This window comes from Condylura cristata, unplaced genomic scaffold, assembly GCF_000260355.1.
Source record: "Condylura cristata isolate star-nosed mole 26May11 unplaced genomic scaffold, ConCri1.0 scaffold00017, whole genome shotgun sequence".
NCBI classification, from domain to species: domain Eukaryota; kingdom Metazoa; phylum Chordata; class Mammalia; order Eulipotyphla; family Talpidae; genus Condylura; species Condylura cristata.
Window position 1 is genome coordinate 21,836,444 of NW_004567118.1, and position 16,562 is coordinate 21,853,005.

Here is a 16,562-nt window from a genome sequence, read left to right on the forward strand (position 1 = left end):
TCTCGCTGACTTTCCGCGTCTGCCTCTCCGGGAGTCTGTGGGCCGCGCCGGCCCGATCTGTGCAGGTCTCGCACTCACTGGGTCTCTGGGTCTCCCAGTCTCTGCGCGTCTCTGCAGTTCCCAGGGCCCCTGCCTCTCTCTGCCTCCCTCCCTCTCTTAGGTCTTGGCGGCATCCCGGGAGGGGTGTCTCTGCCTTTGCCCCGGTGTCTCCCCTCCGCCCCACTGCGCCTCTGCCCCTTCGTCTCAGCCTCACTTTTTGTCCTGCGGGGCTCTGCCTCAGTATGTCTCCGGGGGGTCTCTGGGACTCTCACTCTGCCTCACACTCTGTTGCTGTATCTTTCTTTGGTGTCCCATGCGAGCCCCTTCGGACAGGGCCCTGTTTGTTTTGCTTTTGCACCCAGGGTGGGGTGAGGAGTGGAGACAGATGTTGGGGGGAGGGCTAGGAAATCCCTTCCTGTGCTCCCTTCCCCCACCTCCCTAGGCTCTGCGTTACCCTGCCCCGCCCTTCCTTCCTGGGGGCTTCAGGGGCCAAGCCTAGCTGTGTACCCACCCAGCTGCACTTCAGATCTTGGGGCCTCAGTGCCCTTGCTGTGAAATGGGACCTCTTTCCTCCCTGCTGTGGGCTTGGACTCCTGGTGTCACGGGCCAGCCAACTTACCCTGTTGAGCCCAGCTAGAATGGGGGTAAGGGCTGCTCCTTCCTTTCTTCCTCTGGGTAGGGCAAATAGGGAAAGGGGCTGCCTCAACCCCAGCTCCACATGCACTTGTGGTTGGCAGCAAGAAGTCACAGACTTCTCTGTGACAGGTTCTGGTCTCAGTTGGACCTTAAGGCCTTCTGACAACACAATCCCTCACTGCTCTTCGGGATTAGAGTTATCCCCGTCATAGAGGTGAGAAAATTGAAGTTTGCAAAGGGATGACAACTTTCCCAAGTCACAGAGTGAGCTGGGACTCTGCCCCAGTGGCCCTTTCTTGGTAAGATTTCACTTCAGCTTTGAAGGGCAGGGGTTTTTGGAGGATTTGCCATAATCCAAGAGGAGATCTGTGCAGGAGATAGCTCTGGGTCCACTGAACCTGGAGTGGCTGAGACACCAGGATGTTTCTTGGGGCAGGTAGGGTTTTTGATTGCGGGGTTAGGATGGCTGCTTGAACCCTCATAGTAGTGGTCAAGAACCTGCCAAGGACCCAGAGTGGAGACTATACCTGAGAAGCACCCAGATGGCCCCTTCCTGTGTTGGGATGGTTATGAGGGGGAATCCCCGGGAGGTGAGAGGGGAATAAAGGTGGGGGTGGTAAGGTGACTCCTCAGCCAGTGAGTTGGTGTGTGAAATGGGGCCTGAGAGAGATGATGGGGAGAGCCTCCCTGACTGGCCTTGGGTTGGCAGAAGAACTCTCGGCTAAGGAAGATGAGACCCTTTTCTAAGCGGGCAGCAGTAGTGGGTAGGGGATGGCCTTGGTCAGTGGAGAGAATAGTAGGTGCTCACTAGGGAAGGCCCCAGATTTTTGAGTTTGGGGTGGGGTGGGGTGGCCTATCAGGGGTGAACAAAGACTTTGGACTCAGTCTTGTGTGCATGTCCCAGCCCTGACTATACATTGCCTGTGGGATATCCACTGTATGTGAAGTTTACAAATACAAAGCTCCTCCTTTGTGTGAGTTCTCCTTCTAGGTGTTGGGGACTCTGCACTGACCAAAGGGGACAGTTAATTCTTTACTAAGGAGCTTTACTAGTGGAAGAGACCGTGAAAAGTCAAAGCCTAAGAGTAAAATGTGCTGTAGTTTGGATAGTGGCCAGTGCAAAAGGTAAAGTAGGATAAGGAAGTGTGGGGATGTGTGGTTGCTACATCTGGGGGTTTGGGGTGGATAATGAAGTTTTTTGAGGAGCTTACTGAGCTAAGATCCTAGTGAAAGGATGAAGCCTGCTATGGGGAGTTGAGGGATAAGAGATGCAAAGGCCCTGAGGCCTCTAGTAAATCGAAGAACAGGCCACTGGAGTCAAGTGCGCCAAAGGGAGAGTAGGGGAGAAGCCTAGATGGTAAGGACTGGGCTTTGACTCTGAGTTAGCTGGAAGGGCCCTGAGAAGAGGAGGAACTGGCCGGACATGGTCAGGTCCAGCGTGGGGATTGCAATGCTGGTGGGAAAGGGAAGCTACCTCCAACCCTGGCCAAATAGGCAACTTTATCCTCAGGTGGACTCACTGCCTCCAATGCCCAAATGGGAAACTGAGGCTTGCAGATTGCTGTGACTAGCCACAACTGGGTGCCAAGCCAGCTGTCCAGGTGACTCAGTCCCTGCCTGGGTGAGCTGAGGTAGGAAGGAGGTTGGGTGTCAGTCTTGGGGACCTGGTTTCTTTATAGATAGTGTCTCCTCCTGAGGCTGGTAGCAAGCACTGGTATCCACCACACAGTGACCCACATTAGTGTTGAGGACAGGGGTGCAGGTTCCCCAGGGAGGATCTCCCAGTCAGGCCTTGAGGGCTGATCCTTAGGTGGGTGGGCAAAGGGAGAAAGTACAAGGCAGGTGGCAGGAAGGAGTAAAAGCATGTGGAGGATAGGCAGCGCTCTGCGCTAGGACTGGCCCTGCCAGGAACAGAGGACCCAGTGGGAGCTGCTCCATTGACATCCCCTGCCCACACGCTCCCATGGTACCAGCCTGTCACAGATGGGGTGGAAATCATGTTGTCCAACTTCCAAGTGGAGAACCCAAATCTGAGAGGTGAATGGTACCTTCAGGGACTGGGCCAGAAACACCCTATTGCTGGGTAGGGGCTGCACAATGTGATGGGAGGATCAAGAGCCTCTGCCTGGTTGGGTGTAGGCCTCTGCCATCCATACAGGGCCTGTGTTTGGGAAGTGCCATGGATTTCACAAGGGACCCTGGACAGCTTGATGACTCGCCGAGCTTTAGCCTGTGCTAGGAATAGGGTATCGATGTTCCCGTGAAGCAGGTGGGGTCACTTCAGGGCCTGCACCTCATCAAGCCTTATTCTCCCTGTTTGATCCTGGAGCCCTGAGTACAGTGGGGCGAGCACCGGTGTTGAGGGAGGGAGGGATCGGCCAGGGAAGGCTACCAACTGTGGGCCCCAGGGGCTCAGGCCCTTGCACGACAGCAGAGGTTTGAGTGTCCATTTCACAGTGGAGGACTCTGACGCAGAGTACAGAATCACCCTCAGCTCCCTCCTGCTCCAGCCCTGCTGTGCAGGAGCAGCAGAAGCCGAAGCTGCAGTGAAGCAGTTCTCAGCACGGCTAGAGCTGCCTGTTCGAGTGCCTTCCCTTTCCCTGCAGACTGTGGAGCATGGCTTCCCCAACCAGCCCAGCGCCCTGGCCTTTGACCCTGAGCTTCGAATCATGGCCATTGGCACCAGGTCTGGGGCCGTCAAGATGTATCCTTTGTGGCTGTGGCCTCCAGGGCCTATCAGAACAACTTGCATGCAACTCCTCTGTGCTGGACTCCTTGGGCAGGGCCCAACCTTGGAAGCCTTTGTAGGTGCCAGTATCCTAGTGGGGGTTGGCTCAGCTTCTGCCCCAGATGCCTCCTCACAGAGATAATGGTGGGGGGGGGAGGGCTTCAGCTTGCACTGACCACAGCTGTCTCTTGATGCATTTCAACAAGCCAGTTACCTAGGCGACCCTGGATCGTCCCAGCAACTGTGACTGAGGAGGCCAGGCCAGGGGGCTGGGCTGTGCTCAGTACCCGCCAAGGGTAGTGAGTGGGCTTGGGACACACAGAGGGCCTTGGCCTGGTGACTGGGCGCACACACGTGTGCATATGTGAAGACACGGGCGTTTAGGGGAGAGGTGGGGGGCTGTGCCAGGCTCAGCGTGGTGAGCACAGCACGGCCCCCACCTGGATGCTGGTGGCTGCACAATAGGCCGTATGAGCTGCACAAAGCGGGCATTTTCCCTGCAGGCTCAGGCTGGGGGTGGGGTGGGGGCAGGCATGTAGCTGAATGCCTCCTTTCCTGCTGGAGAATTCTACCCCCACTGCTTGTGGTGAAACCCCACAGGCGGGGAAACTGAGGTTCAGGGACTGGGTGGCAGCTGTTTAGTACAGGGGCCTTGAGTTTCAGTATCCTCTTCAGTTAGTGGAAAATGAATCAGTGCTTGGAAAGAGAGAAGTGAAAAGGGGTCTCCCATGCTGGGGCTGATGCCACTGACCAGGCAAGAGTGGACATGTGGGCCTATGGTTTTTGCTCTGCAGTGTGGCTGCGGCTGTCCCCGGGCCCCTGAGGCCCCCACAGGGCAGGGGATTGGGTGGCGAGGGTCCTGGGCCCTTCTACCCCAGTCGCACTTGCTCCGGTGGGCACCACCCTCCTGGCCTGTTGCTCCTGCTCCATGTAGGGGCTCGCCTACCCCACCATATGTCGTGTCTCTGCAGTACCTCTCTCCCTGTCGCAGCAGTTGGTGACCCGCAGAAGCGCCTCATGCTCTGCATGTGTTAACCACTGAGCTGTCTCCCTGGTATTCGCGTCGTCTTGTGCACTGGCTCATCATGTTCACTGAAGTACTGGCAAGAGACAGCTTGAAGACAAGGCCTGAGCCCTCTTTCTCTCCTGCCTTCCCCCAGAATACTGGGCTGGGAAACTGAGGCTGGAGAGGACAGCTCTGCCTACAGAGGCTGCCCCTCCCCCTCAGGGCTGACTGTGTCTCCTTGGCGACCCTGGTTCCTGCTGAGCCACTCCTGCCCCTTTTGTCCCGCTTCTGTGTTCTCCAGGGCTCCTGCAGGGAATCCCAACTCCAGCTCCAGGCAACAGGCATTGTCGCTGGGCAACTTGATGACCCCCTCCCCAGCCCTTCTTGAGGCCCCTCAGGCCTGACCAGTCTACTGTCTGGAGTTGCTGGGACTTAGGTACTGATGCTGAGTGCTTGAAGCCAGTCACCCAACCTCTCCAGATCTTTGTGTGCTCATCTGTAAAATGGACCTGTTAGGACCTTTCCTTCAGATGCTGACTGGCTGCCCTGAGGGAGGTTGCTTTCCTTGTTCACAGAGTTTGGCCTGGAGCTGTGTGAAGAGGCAGTCTGGACTTCTCTGTGCTCCCAGCTTCCCTGCCTGAACTGGGCTGCCATATCTGGCTTGTGTGATCCCACCCTGTGGGCCCGACTCCCAGGCCCATGGACACACACAGATGTGTGGCACATACCCCAGCTGTGTGCCAGGTGTGGACCAAATGTTTTGGTGTGCTTTTATTCTTGTTTGCTCTGCATCAGCCCTGCAGGGTGGTAGTGGAGAGTCAGCCCATTTTACAGATGAGGAGGTGAAAGTCATGCAACAGCATTTGACTTGTAGGAGCTGCATGGAGCCTGCACTTGGGGATACCTTGAGATCCAGGATGGTGTCTTTTTTTTTTTTTTTAAGATTTATTTATGCATACAAAGAACTAGGGGTGCAGGGGGTGAGAGGATTCACCAGAGACTGAGTGGGAGCACACCAGGCGGATCAACTGAAATACACTGCTGAGGGGAGCAGCGGGCAGGTCAGGAGAGGTCCGCCACGCCATGTGGGTCTCTTGCTGGGGATCGAATTCGTGCTGCAGTGGCTGAGGATTGCTTCATAGTGCTGTGCTTTAATCCGTTTTGTCACCAGGGAGGCCCCACAGGTGGTGCTTTTTCAGCTAGACAGCCCATCACCTGGCCTGTGGAGGGCTTCAGGAAAGGCAGAACCAACTGGGGCCCATCTGAGTGGGCCTGGGGAAGGAAGAAACTTGGGTATCTCCTATGCTGTGGTTCTCCCAGCCCTGCCTGCTTGTTTCTGCCCTTGACTTACTGCCCTCAGCTACGGTGCCCCTGGTGTGGAGTTCACAGGCTTGCATCGAGACACAGCCACTGTCACCCAAATGCACTTCCTGCCTGGGCAGGTGAGCCTCTACCCTCACTGGCTGGCCCCCATGGTTCCTATGCCACCCTCAGGCCAGCCCAGTCTTGGTCTCTGCTCACCTACTAGGGCCGTCTCATGACCCTGCTGGACGACAGCAGCCTCCATCTCTGGGAGATCGTCCACCACAATGGCTGTGCCCACCTGGAGGAAGTGCATAGTTTTCAGCTGCCTAGCCGGCCAGGTTTTGATGGAGCCAGGTACTGGAGGACCAATGCGCCCCTGCCCATCCCATCATAGGGGAGCCTTGTCATGGCTGTGGGTACAGAAAATCCTTGTAAAGTCACAGTGGGGACAGAAGCTGCCCCAGGGGCTGGCATTCAACGTGGTGGGCCTATTGAGGTGGGCCTGGGTCCTAGAAGGCAGTGTTTGGCCCATTTGAGGTGTACTACATGGACTTGGTGGTGTTGGATGGGAGGTTCTAACTGGTTCTGAGATAGGTGAGGTCCATGTTCTGTACTTTAGGCCTTCTAACAGTTGCGCTTCTAGGACACACTGGAAGGGGAGATGTGTTATGTCCCAGTATCCTTACCTGCTGCATTGCACTGTGCTCCTCCCAGTGGCGGGAGTATCTGAGCTGTGGGGCAGGTCTCAGCTGAGCTGACATAAGCAAGGTCCCCTGGCTCCTTTGAATAGGCGAAGGATGACATTCTGTGGTGTGCCTGTGTAGAGGGGGAGGTTTGGGGGCAAAGAGCAGGATATCCCAGGGAGCCACGGGGGGAGGGGGAAGGGAGGGCCTGAAATTCTAGGTGAAAGCATAAGGGAACTCTCCTGGCCCTGCCAGCCAGTGCTGAAATGGCCAAGCGGGGGAGTCCTTCATGCCATAGCATGCCTTCCAGGCTCTAGGAGAGGCCTGTCCTGCTCCTGCAGGGTCTGGATGATACCCCGTACTTCCAGCTCTGACCCAGAGCTAATTTCTGGTGTCTCCAAGCCTTTGCACGGGGCAGGAGTAACCTGGGACTCTCCTGTCAAGTCAAGAAAATCTGTCAGCTGGTGGCGTCTCCTGAGTGTGTCCTGGAGCCCAGGGCCCTGGCTCACTCAGGTGGCCTGGTTCTGCCTCCCACGTGGTTGGTGGGAGGAGTTCAGGAGCCCATCTCCAAGACCTTGGCAAACTATTTTTATCATCTCCCTGTCGACATCCTGATGAATAATTGAACTAGCTAATTGTGATGCCCACAGCCACCACTGTCACCTTTCCCTCACACCAGCCCACTCGATAATTAGGCCCCAGCAAGTACAGAGGGGCTGTAATGAGCTGATAGACAGCCCAAGCTCCTCCATACCCTTCCCGGCGGGTAGATGGGCTCACACCCTACCTGCCTCCCCTGTTCTCCTGCAGTGGCCCACCCAGCCTTGCCCGAGTCACGGTGGTCCTGCTGTTGGCTGCTGGTGATACTGCAGCCCTGGGCACCGAGGGAGGCAGTGTCTGCTTCCTGGATGTTGCCAACTTGACGCTGCTGGAGGGGCAGACCCTTGGCCCAGAGGAGGTGCTGCGAAGGTGAGAGCAGGCAAGCTTCCCGGCACTAGCTCTGTGCCCGGGCAGCCTCCTCCAGCTTACCTCAACTCTGCAGTGTGCCAGATGACTACCGGTGTGGGAAGGCGCTGGGCCCCGTGGAGTCACTCCAGGGACACCTACGGGACCCCACCAAGATCCTCATCGGCTACAGCCGGGGCCTGCTAGTTATCTGGAACCAGGTCACGCAGTGTGTGGACCAAGTCTTCCTGGGCAACCAGGTATGTGGGTGGGCCAGTGCCTGGCGCAGGTCCCTCTTCTCACAGCTGCCTTGCTTATGCCTGTCTCCCCTCCCCCTGCAGCAGCTGGAGAGCGTGTGCTGGGAGCGCAGCGGTAGCACGCTGGTCAGCTCACACAGTGACGGTAGCTATGCCGTCTGGCCTGTAGACACTGGCAGCTCCCCAGTATCGCAGCCCACGGTAGCCACCACTCCCTATGGTGAGTGCAGGGGAGGCCCAGGGCAGCCCCCACTACCTGAGTGAGGGGTAGGTGGATGACCAAGCGTGGGTGCTGGGGCTGCCTGCCCTTGGTGGGGGTATCCAGGAGGGCTTGTGGAAGATGACAGTGCCAGGTCAAATCCAAGAAGGTGAGGCTCCCAGGGCCGTGCTGGGGCTGTGGTCCTCCCCTTGCAGCTGCAAGGGGGTTCATGATGGAGGCAGGACAGGGTGAACATGAGAATGGCACTTGGGGCTCTCCTGGTTCCGGCAAGTGGGTTTAACACTGTCTCGCCTCTCTAGGCCCTTTCCCCTGTAAAGCCATCAACAAGATTCTGTGGCGAAACTGTGAATCCGGGTAAGGGGGAGCTGGGTCAGGGTCTGCTTCTGGGGAAGAGGGTGGAAGGGGGTACTCTGGGGCTATAGGGGTATCTTGTGATACTCCCTGGATAGGGTGTTTTTGCTCCCAGCCCTTGTGGCTCATGTGGCTTCTTCACCCCGACACAGGAGCCACTTTATCATCTTCAGTGGTGGCATGCCACGTGCCAGCTATGGCGACCGCCACTGTGTGAGTGTGCTCCGGGCCGAGACTCTGGTGACGCTGGACTTCACCTCCCGCATCATCGACTTCTTCACAGTGCACAGCGCACGGCCCGAGGACGGTGTGTGCCCTACCCTCCCTGCTCCGTGCCCTGTGCCACCCGTGGCTGCACTCATCCCTTCTTTGACCTGCAGAATTCGACGAGCCCCAGGCCCTGGCTGTGCTGCTTGAAGAGGAATTGGTGGTGCTAGATCTGCAGACGCCTGGCTGGCCGGCCATACCTGCTCCCTACCTGGCCCCTCTGCACTCGTCCGCTATCACCTGCTCAGCCCACGTCGCCAGTGTCCCTGCCAAGCTGTGGGCCCGCATTCTGAGCGCGGGCGAGCAGCAGAGTCCGCAGCCTGCCTCTAGCGCCTTGGTGTGTGCCCAGAGGTTCCCCGTGGGCCGGGTCTTGAGGAGGGAGGGTGTTCCTGGTAGAAGGCGCTGCACAGGCCCAGGCCTGAGGTAGGACTGTGGCAAGAGGGACTCAGGCAGATGGCCTTAGAGTGCCATGCCCAGGGTGAGAGGGAGAAGATATTTGTCCTGCTCGATCACTTGTATCTCTGCCTTTTTCCCAGAGCTGGCCCATCACTGGGGGTCGAAACCTGGCCCAGGAGCCATCACAGCGAGGGCTGCTGCTGACTGGGTAGGCAGACGTGTGTCCCATAGGCAGGCACAGTTGTGATGAGAGAGAGAGTGTGTATGTGAGTGTGTATGTGTGTACGTGTGTGTAGCTGTGTGGGGGGGGGAGCAGGGCCTGATGTGACCCAAACAGGCTTGGAAGAGCCTATCTTGGATTTTGGGCCTCACAGGTGCTGACCTGCCCAGTAACTCAGGCGTGGCCCCTGGTGGGATCAGGTTGCCCCCTCCTGCAGTGTGGATTGGGATGAAGCCTCTAGACCCTGGTGCGAGGCCCTGCCCTGCCCTGCCTTTTGGCCTGCAACTGAGCTCCACCTACCCAGCCTGCCCTGGGACCGGAAAATCTGGGCTAGCCCACGCGGAGCTGCCCAGGGCAGGTGCTAGAGAGCCTGGCCTGGGCCTGGCGGGTGCTGACGTGCCCGGTGACTCAGGCCCCAACTTCCTGCCCTGCCCTACTGTCTGCATGTACTAGGACCCTTGGGCCTTGACTCCAGCGTTTCATCCTCTGCCTGAGAATTAATTGTGGCTTAAAGCGCCATTAGAAATGTCCCAGCCAGCCTCAGACTCACGCATCTTCTCACACCTTGACTCTGGGTTCCTACCACTCTCTAGGGTTCCTCAGTTTGGGGTCTGTGTCTCATGGCTGCACCCCAGATTTGACTTTTTTTCCCTTTCATGTCCCCTCCCTGCTGCTTCCTGGCCTCCTCCATGCTACTCTGCCTGCATAGCCACCTCTACCCTAACTGATCCCTCTACTCTGCGACTGGCTAACTCGCCATCTTTTCTGGATACTCCAGTAGTAGCATAACCCGTGATTGATCCTCTGTTCCCTGTGTTACCCCACTACCATCTCACCCTGTCTGAAGGGCCAGGTGCATGTGGTACAGTAGGTGTTGGGTGTTGCTGTCCTGCTGTGTGCACTAGGGTGTTGGTCATGTGCGGTAGGTGCCCTGTGAGTGGTCTCTGAACGACTGGATTGGGGGGCGGGGGGGTGTATGCAGGGTCATGGGGTGTCTAACATCACCTTTCCTGCAGCCATGAGGATGGCACTGTGAGGTTCTGGGATGCCTCTGGTGTGGCACTGCGGCCACTCTACAAGCTGAGCACAGCTGGACTCTTCCAGACGGACTGTGAGCATGCTGACAGCCTGGCCCAGGCCGCTGAGGATGACTGGCCACCCTTCCGCAAGGTGGGCTCCTCCCCTAAGCGGGCCCCTCCCCAGCCCCACAGAGCCTGCCTTGCTTGTGTCATCACTTCATCCCACCCCCAGGTTGGCTGCTTTGACCCCTACAGTGATGACCCCCGGCTTGGTGTGCAGAAGGTGGCTCTCTGCAAGTACACAGCCCACATGGTGGTGGCTGGCACTGCAGGCCAGGTAGGGCTGAGGTGTCTCAAGGCTTGGGGGCTTAGAGGGCTTTCTGCACTGGAGGGTCTGGTACAGTGGTAGAAGGATGAGTGTGGGCAAAAGCTCAGACGGGAATGGGACTCCATGGGGATAGGGGGGGTAAGGCCAGGCAAGGAGTTGGGGATCTGTCTGGGGGTTTTGAGTCCAGACAGTCTCAAGGAAGTCTGTCTCTAGGAAACCCTGGGAAGTTGACACAGTGGAATATTTGTGTTAGATGAGTCCTGGGAGGGCAGCGACCAGTGGGGTCTTGGTCACCTCCATGCCCTAGCATTCAAGTATACAGAAGGTGCTCGATCTGTGCTAGTCACTAAATGGGAGACAGGCTTGTGAAGGCGGGCACTTCACTCTTGGAGGACTGTCACCACTGTGTTCCTCAACCTTCAGGACCCTGGTACACAGTTGGCATTCAGTAAGTGCTTACTCACTGGATGAACTGTGGGCAACGCCGGGACCGCCCTGATTGTACCTTTGCAGGTTGAGGTAGGCCCCATTCCTTTGCTGACCCCCTGCCCTTCTGTGGGCTCAGGTGCTGGTGCTCGAGCTAAGCGATGTGCCATCGGAGCAGGCGGTCAGCATGGCCAGTGTGGACCTCCTCCAGGACCGCGAGGGTTTCACCTGGAAGGGCCACGAGCGACTGAGCCCACGCACGGGGCCGCTGCCCTGGCCTGCCGGCTTCCAGCCCCGTGTGTTGGTTCAATGCCTTCCGCCAGCCGCCGTCACAGCCATCACGCTCCACGCTGAGTGGAGCCTCGTAGCCTTTGGCACCAGTCATGGCTTTGGCCTCTTCGACTACCAGCGCAAGAGCCCTGTTCTGGCCAGGTGTGTAAGGGGTGTTCTGGAGCCTGGAGAGGTGGGTCTGTACCTCTGCCTAGCCCCCTGCTCCTGTGGGACCTCGCTGTCACCCCTTCTGAACTTTGATGGTGAGGGCAACGCTGTTGCCTCTGGCAGCTTTGTCTTAAGTGAAGTGCTGCTTGTCAAGTTCTAAGTTAGCTGCTGCAGGGTTCCCGGGGCAGTGTCAGAAGACTGGCCCCTGTCCTGTGGCCATCTGGAGTGCGGTGGCTGCCCCAGAAGGCCCCCCACAGTCAGACTGGCACCTGCCTTCTTCCAGATGCACCCTTCACCCCAATGACTCCCTAGCCATGGAGGGGCCTCTCTCCCGGGTGAAGTCACTCAAAAAGTCACTGCGCCAGTCTTTCCGGCGCATTCGCAAGAGCCGGGTCTCGGGCAAGAAGCGGACTCCTCATGCCAATAGCAAGGTGAGCTGGGGCCAGGCTGCCTGGGGCCCACCTCTTCAGGCTTTGCTGGGGAACCAAGTGGGACTCAGATCCTGGCCTGGAGCCTGGTGTCTGCTCCTCTTCGTTCACCCCTCAGCAGCCTGGGCTCCCACAATGGGGAGGGTGTGGAATGTTAGGTACCAGGCTGTGGGAGCAGTAGGGTACAGGGGAGGTGGGGTTCCTGAGCCCAACGCCCCTCCAGTTACAGGAGGCCAACGCACATCTGGCAGAGCAGGTTTGCCCCCACGATGTGGAGATGACCCCTGTGCAGCGCCGCATAGAACCCCGCTCGGCCGACGACTCCCTCTCTGGGGTCGTGCGCTGCCTGTACTTCGCTGACACTTTCCTTCGAGATGGTGAGGGACAGCGGCTGGGAGGTGGGGTTTAGTTGGCCCTCTAGGAATGGGCAGAGGTGGGGGAGGGATGGGTGTGCTGGCTTCAGTGAGGTTTGAGTGTGAGTGTACACTGTGTCCTGGCTACCCAAACATCCTCTGGGAATTTCCGATGGTGAGTGGGTGAGCGAGCCGGGTTGGCCTCTGAGGCCTGAACTGACAGGAGGGAGCCAAGAGCTGGAGAGCAGGCGTGCGGGGCTGGCCAAGGCCCTGAGCAGCGGTGTCTGAGTGCAGGAAGAGGGCTCCAGCAGGCGCGGGCCTCAGGAGGGACCTGCACAGAAGTGATGTGGCTGGGTTTACTTGTTGGTTTTAATTTGTACAATGGAGAATTTCAGCCACCTACAAAAAGAGTGAGTGAGTCACCTGCTCGAGTACGTCCGTGTGCGGGCGGCTAGCAGGTGATCTGCAGCCACGGCCCATGCCGCAGCCTGTGGAGTGGATGCCGACCCAGGGCTTTGGCTCACATTTGCCTCTCGGTGGCTAGTGCTGGGTCAGCCTGCGGTGCCCCACTGCGTGTCTTTCAGGCCGAGTCTGGAGGAGCCCCCACTTCTGGTGTTACTGATCTGTTGAGGGTTCTTTACCCAGTGGATCTGTTTGGATGTGCCCCGGGGGACTTCACCTTGTCCCCCTGTCCCCATGAGAAGGCTGCCGGGCCTAGGCTCCTAGTAGTCAGGGATGTGGTGCCCAGGGCCAGGTTTGAGTCACTTGCTAACTTCTCACTGGGACGTGGCTCTCCCATGCTTGTTGCTTGAGGTCATCATTCCTCAAGGTGCACACAGCTTTCCTCTGGAGCCGCCCATGTTCCTGCATTTTTAGCTCTGGTTCTTCACTAAAGAACCTTCCCTGGAGCTTCAGTTCACACTGCGAAGGTATTACACAGCATCCAAGCCTAGCTCAGGCCTGGGACCCCACTGAGGCAAGTGGGTGAAATGGGGGGAGTAAAAGGTCACACCTGGGCCACAACCCTGATTCTGAGTCTGTTGACAGGACTAGTGATGAGAAGGCCCCGGGGAGGGGGCAGATGGGAGTTGGGGGCTGCATCACTGAGTTGGGGGCTAAGGGTGTGGTGTGCGAGAGTCAGGGAGATCAGGGTCCAGTCTGGTTGCTGTTGGTGTCCCTGTGGAGGTGCCCAAGAGGCAGTTCCTGCTCCCCAGGGAGGGCTGCATCTGTCAGCAGCATAGAGGTGGTGCCGAGGCTGGCTGAGGTCAGGGAGGCATGAGGAGAACACAGTCCTGGGTCCCAGGGCCTCAGGAAGATGCCCTCCCTCACCAACCCGTTGCTCCTCAGCGGCCCACCACGGGCCCACCATGTGGGCAGGCACCAACTCTGGCTCTGTGTTCGCCTATGCGCTGGAGGTGCCTGCGGCAGCGGCGGGCAATGAGAAGCGACCTGAGCGGGCAGTGGAGGCCGTGCTGGGCAAGGAGGTGCAGCTGATGCATCGTGCGCCTGTGGTGGCCATTGCTGTGTTGGACGGGCGCGGCCGCCCACTGCCTGAGCCCTATGAGGCCTCACGGGACCTGGCACAAGCGCCCGACATGCAGGGTGGCCATGCCGTGCTCATCGCCTCTGAGGAGCAGTTCAAGGTACGCTGCCTGGAGACGCCCTCACGGCTCCCCTCTCATAGCTACTCCTGGGCCCTCTTGAGCCCCTAGCCTGCCTTCGCCCGCATCCTCTGAGATTCCCTGTGGTTCTCTGGCCAGCAGAGATGCCCTTTTTGCCCCTTGAAGTCCTGTAGGACCCTTTCACCTCCAGTTCCTCCAATAGCCTCTGTCCAAGTCCTGGGACTGTGTCTGGAAGGAACTTGGTGGGGGGGTTGGGGAGACACCAGCCATCTGAATCCTACAACTCCTGGTTTTGTCACAGAAGGGAGGTTCTGGGAGGTTTCTGGGAACAATGTGAAGGCAGAATGGTAGCTCAGGGTGGGAGGTGACCAAGGGTGTCAGCCTACCTAGGTGCAGGCTGGGCTTGCGGTAGGGCTGGGGATGGGTCCTGGCAGCCAGGAGGGAGGGCCCCAGGGCTCTGCAGAGGGTCAGCTCTGCTCACTTGCTGCCTTCTCACTGCCAGGTGTTCACACTGCCCAAAGTGAGCGCCAAGACCAAGTTCAAGCTCACAGCCCACGAGGGCTGTCGTGTGCGGAAGGTGGCCCTGGCCACGTTTGCCAGTGCGACCTGTGAGGACTACACTGAGACCTGCCTGGCCTGCCTCACCAACCTGGGTGACGTGCATGTCTTCTCGGTGCCCGGCCTGCGGCCCCAGGTGCACTATGCCTGTATCCGCAAGGAGGACATCAGCGGCATCGCCTCTTGTGTCTTCACACGCCATGGCCAGGGTGAGGCGAAGCTGCCCAGGGCCCAGGGCCATGTGGGCCAGGAGAACTGCCAGGGAGGATCAGCAGAAAGGGTGTTCCGGGTGGGAGGGCTTGTGGCTTGTTGGGGTGCGCCTGGGGGGATCAGCTGCAGAGCTTCACTCCTCTTCTTTCCCACCCAGGTTTTTATCTGATTTCCCCATCTGAGTTCGAACGCTTTTCCCTAAGTGCCCGGAACATCACAGAACCACTCTGCACTCTGGACATTGGCTGGCCCCACGATGCTGCTCGTTCCAGGTGCATAAATGGGTCAACCCCTGACCCAGAGGCCTGCGACCAAGGCCAGTCTTGTCCCCACCCTGTTACTGCATGGAGCAGGGGTGGCGCTGCCTGGTGTCAGCCACTCAGGTGCAGTGCATGGGAGCAGGGGGGTAGCAGCCTGGCTCTCGAGCCCTAGGTGCCGGCCAGCGGTGCCCCCTCATGGTCCCATCTCTGCACTGCAGGCTCCAACGGTCACCCAAGCTGAGCCACGCTAATGGGACCCCAGGTGTTGTCCTGTCCCCACCGAGTCATGATGAAAGTCCTGATCCTGTCCAGAGCAAGGGAGATGGTAAGGGGGACTGGGTGTGAAAAAGGGGTGGCAGGGTGCCACACAGCTCAGACATGGGGCACACCCTTAAGGAGGCAGCAGCTGGCAGCCTGGGAAGAGGTCTGGGAGGCAGGGTGGGGAGTCTCCATGTGGGTGCCATGTCCCTCTGGGTTGGGGGCTGGGTGCCCAGGTCTGATGCAGAGGTTGTCCAGACATTCTGGTAGGGGCTTGACCACTCTCTCCCTGTACCCCTGCAGGTAATGCAGAGCCACCTGAGGCCTCCCTTTCACCAATGTCCATTGACTCAGCCACAAGTGCTGACACCACACTGGATACCACAGGGGATGTCACAGTGGAAGATGTGAAGGATTTCCTGGGGTGAGGCGGGTGGGCTACACATCCTTCAGCCTGATGGCATGAAGCTCTGGAATGCTCTGACCACGGCCCTTCCCCCCCCCCAGATCTTCAGAGGAATCTGAGAGGAATCTGAGGAACCTGGTAGAAGATGATACTCGAGCCTGCACCATTCTGATTAAATGAGGTGCTGTAGATTGGGGGGAAGGAGGGGCCTGGATCCACCTGGTCCTTATCCCTCGACAATTTGTAGCACTCAGGGGGACCCCTGTCCCTGCTCTGTTCTCACACCTCAAACCTTGGCAGGCCCCCATGATGGAGGTGCTCTTTGATGTCCGAGGCCTTCTAGGGTGTCTTAGTCGGGCTCCAGGGGCCCACACAGATAGGATTCTTGGACTTTGGTGTTAGGAAAACAGGGTCAGGTCAGCCCGTTCACCCCTGGGTATCACGGGTGGTGTTTGAACCAAGACTAGACCAAACCACTGAAGAGTGGTAGCAGCTTGGGGTGGTTGTGGTCAGCTGTGTCAAAGATGAGATCACTGAGGCACACAAGGCTGGGCCTGCTGGATCAAGACTGACCAGCATTGCTCCAGCCTCAGATCTGGGGCTCATAGTTGGCCAAGTCTGTTTGCCATTTAGTGCCCCTGTACACACAGCCTCACCCTGTAGCAGGCAGACACCCCAGTTCTCTTCAGCTGTTGCAGGGTTCATCACTATCCCCTTTGCCCTCAGTGGATTGGTGTGGTCAGCACCCGAAGCCTTAGCAAGCCCCCCTCAGGCCGACACTGCACAGCCCTTGTCCCTGCATTGGTGACTGAAGACTTGGGCTGTTTTCTGCCAACTTTTTGTTTTCTTTCTCTACCAGGAACACCAGAACTGCCTGACCACTACGTGCTCTGCTCGAAGCTGGGCTGCAGGACCCTGGCTCTTCATATAGACCCACACCTGCTACCCTGGGGGTCCCAGTGAGACCTATGCACCCCTGGTCCCAGGGCAGCCCCAGGAGGTGGGTCTGGACTCCAGGCAGAGCCTCAAGGGCCTGCTGGGCCCCTGCGTAGGCACTCGGCGACTCAAGGCTGGGGCTGGCAGCTGGGCCCCAGCTGGGCCCCTCTGTTCCTCATAGTCCCCCCGTCCTTTGCAGAGAGTATTTTTCTAACGCCTGTGCTGGGCAGGACAGTCATTTCTAAAACTATTTTGGTACTTGCTCCT

At 58.4% G+C, this 16,562-nt stretch overlaps 1 protein-coding gene across 1 annotated transcript; it reads left to right on the forward strand.

Annotated features, from left to right (window-relative positions):
- Positions 1-280: 280 nt before the first annotated feature.
- On the forward strand, positions 281-16,478 carry LLGL1 (lethal giant larvae homolog 1 (Drosophila)). Its single transcript, XM_012726342.1, has 22 exons — positions 281-332; positions 5,770-5,851; positions 5,938-6,068; positions 7,208-7,366; positions 7,440-7,602; positions 7,684-7,819; positions 8,119-8,173; positions 8,323-8,477; positions 8,551-8,774; positions 8,974-9,041; positions 10,070-10,223; positions 10,305-10,409; positions 10,966-11,258; positions 11,548-11,695; positions 11,916-12,069; positions 13,393-13,688; positions 14,170-14,434; positions 14,593-14,707; positions 14,914-15,020; positions 15,257-15,377; positions 15,461-15,540; positions 16,219-16,478. Exons 2-21 carry the CDS (start codon positions 5,831-5,833, stop codon positions 15,537-15,539), a joined length of 2,949 nt encoding a protein of 982 aa, XP_012581796.1. The 5' UTR covers positions 281-332; positions 5,770-5,830; the 3' UTR covers position 15,540; positions 16,219-16,478.
- The last annotated feature ends 84 nt before the right edge of the window (positions 16,479-16,562 follow it).

Excerpts from the sequence above, each read along its gene's own strand:
- LLGL1 (XM_012726342.1), top strand. The coding sequence starts at position 5,831 with ATGCACTTCCTGCCTGGGCAG. Across the intron at positions 7,820-8,118 it reads GGTAGCCACCACTCCCTATG|GCCCTTTCCCCTGTAAAGCC; the intron begins GTGAGTGCAGGG and ends TCGCCTCTCTAG. Across the intron at positions 10,410-10,965 it reads TGGCTGGCACTGCAGGCCAG|GTGCTGGTGCTCGAGCTAAG; the intron begins GTAGGGCTGAGG and ends CTGTGGGCTCAG.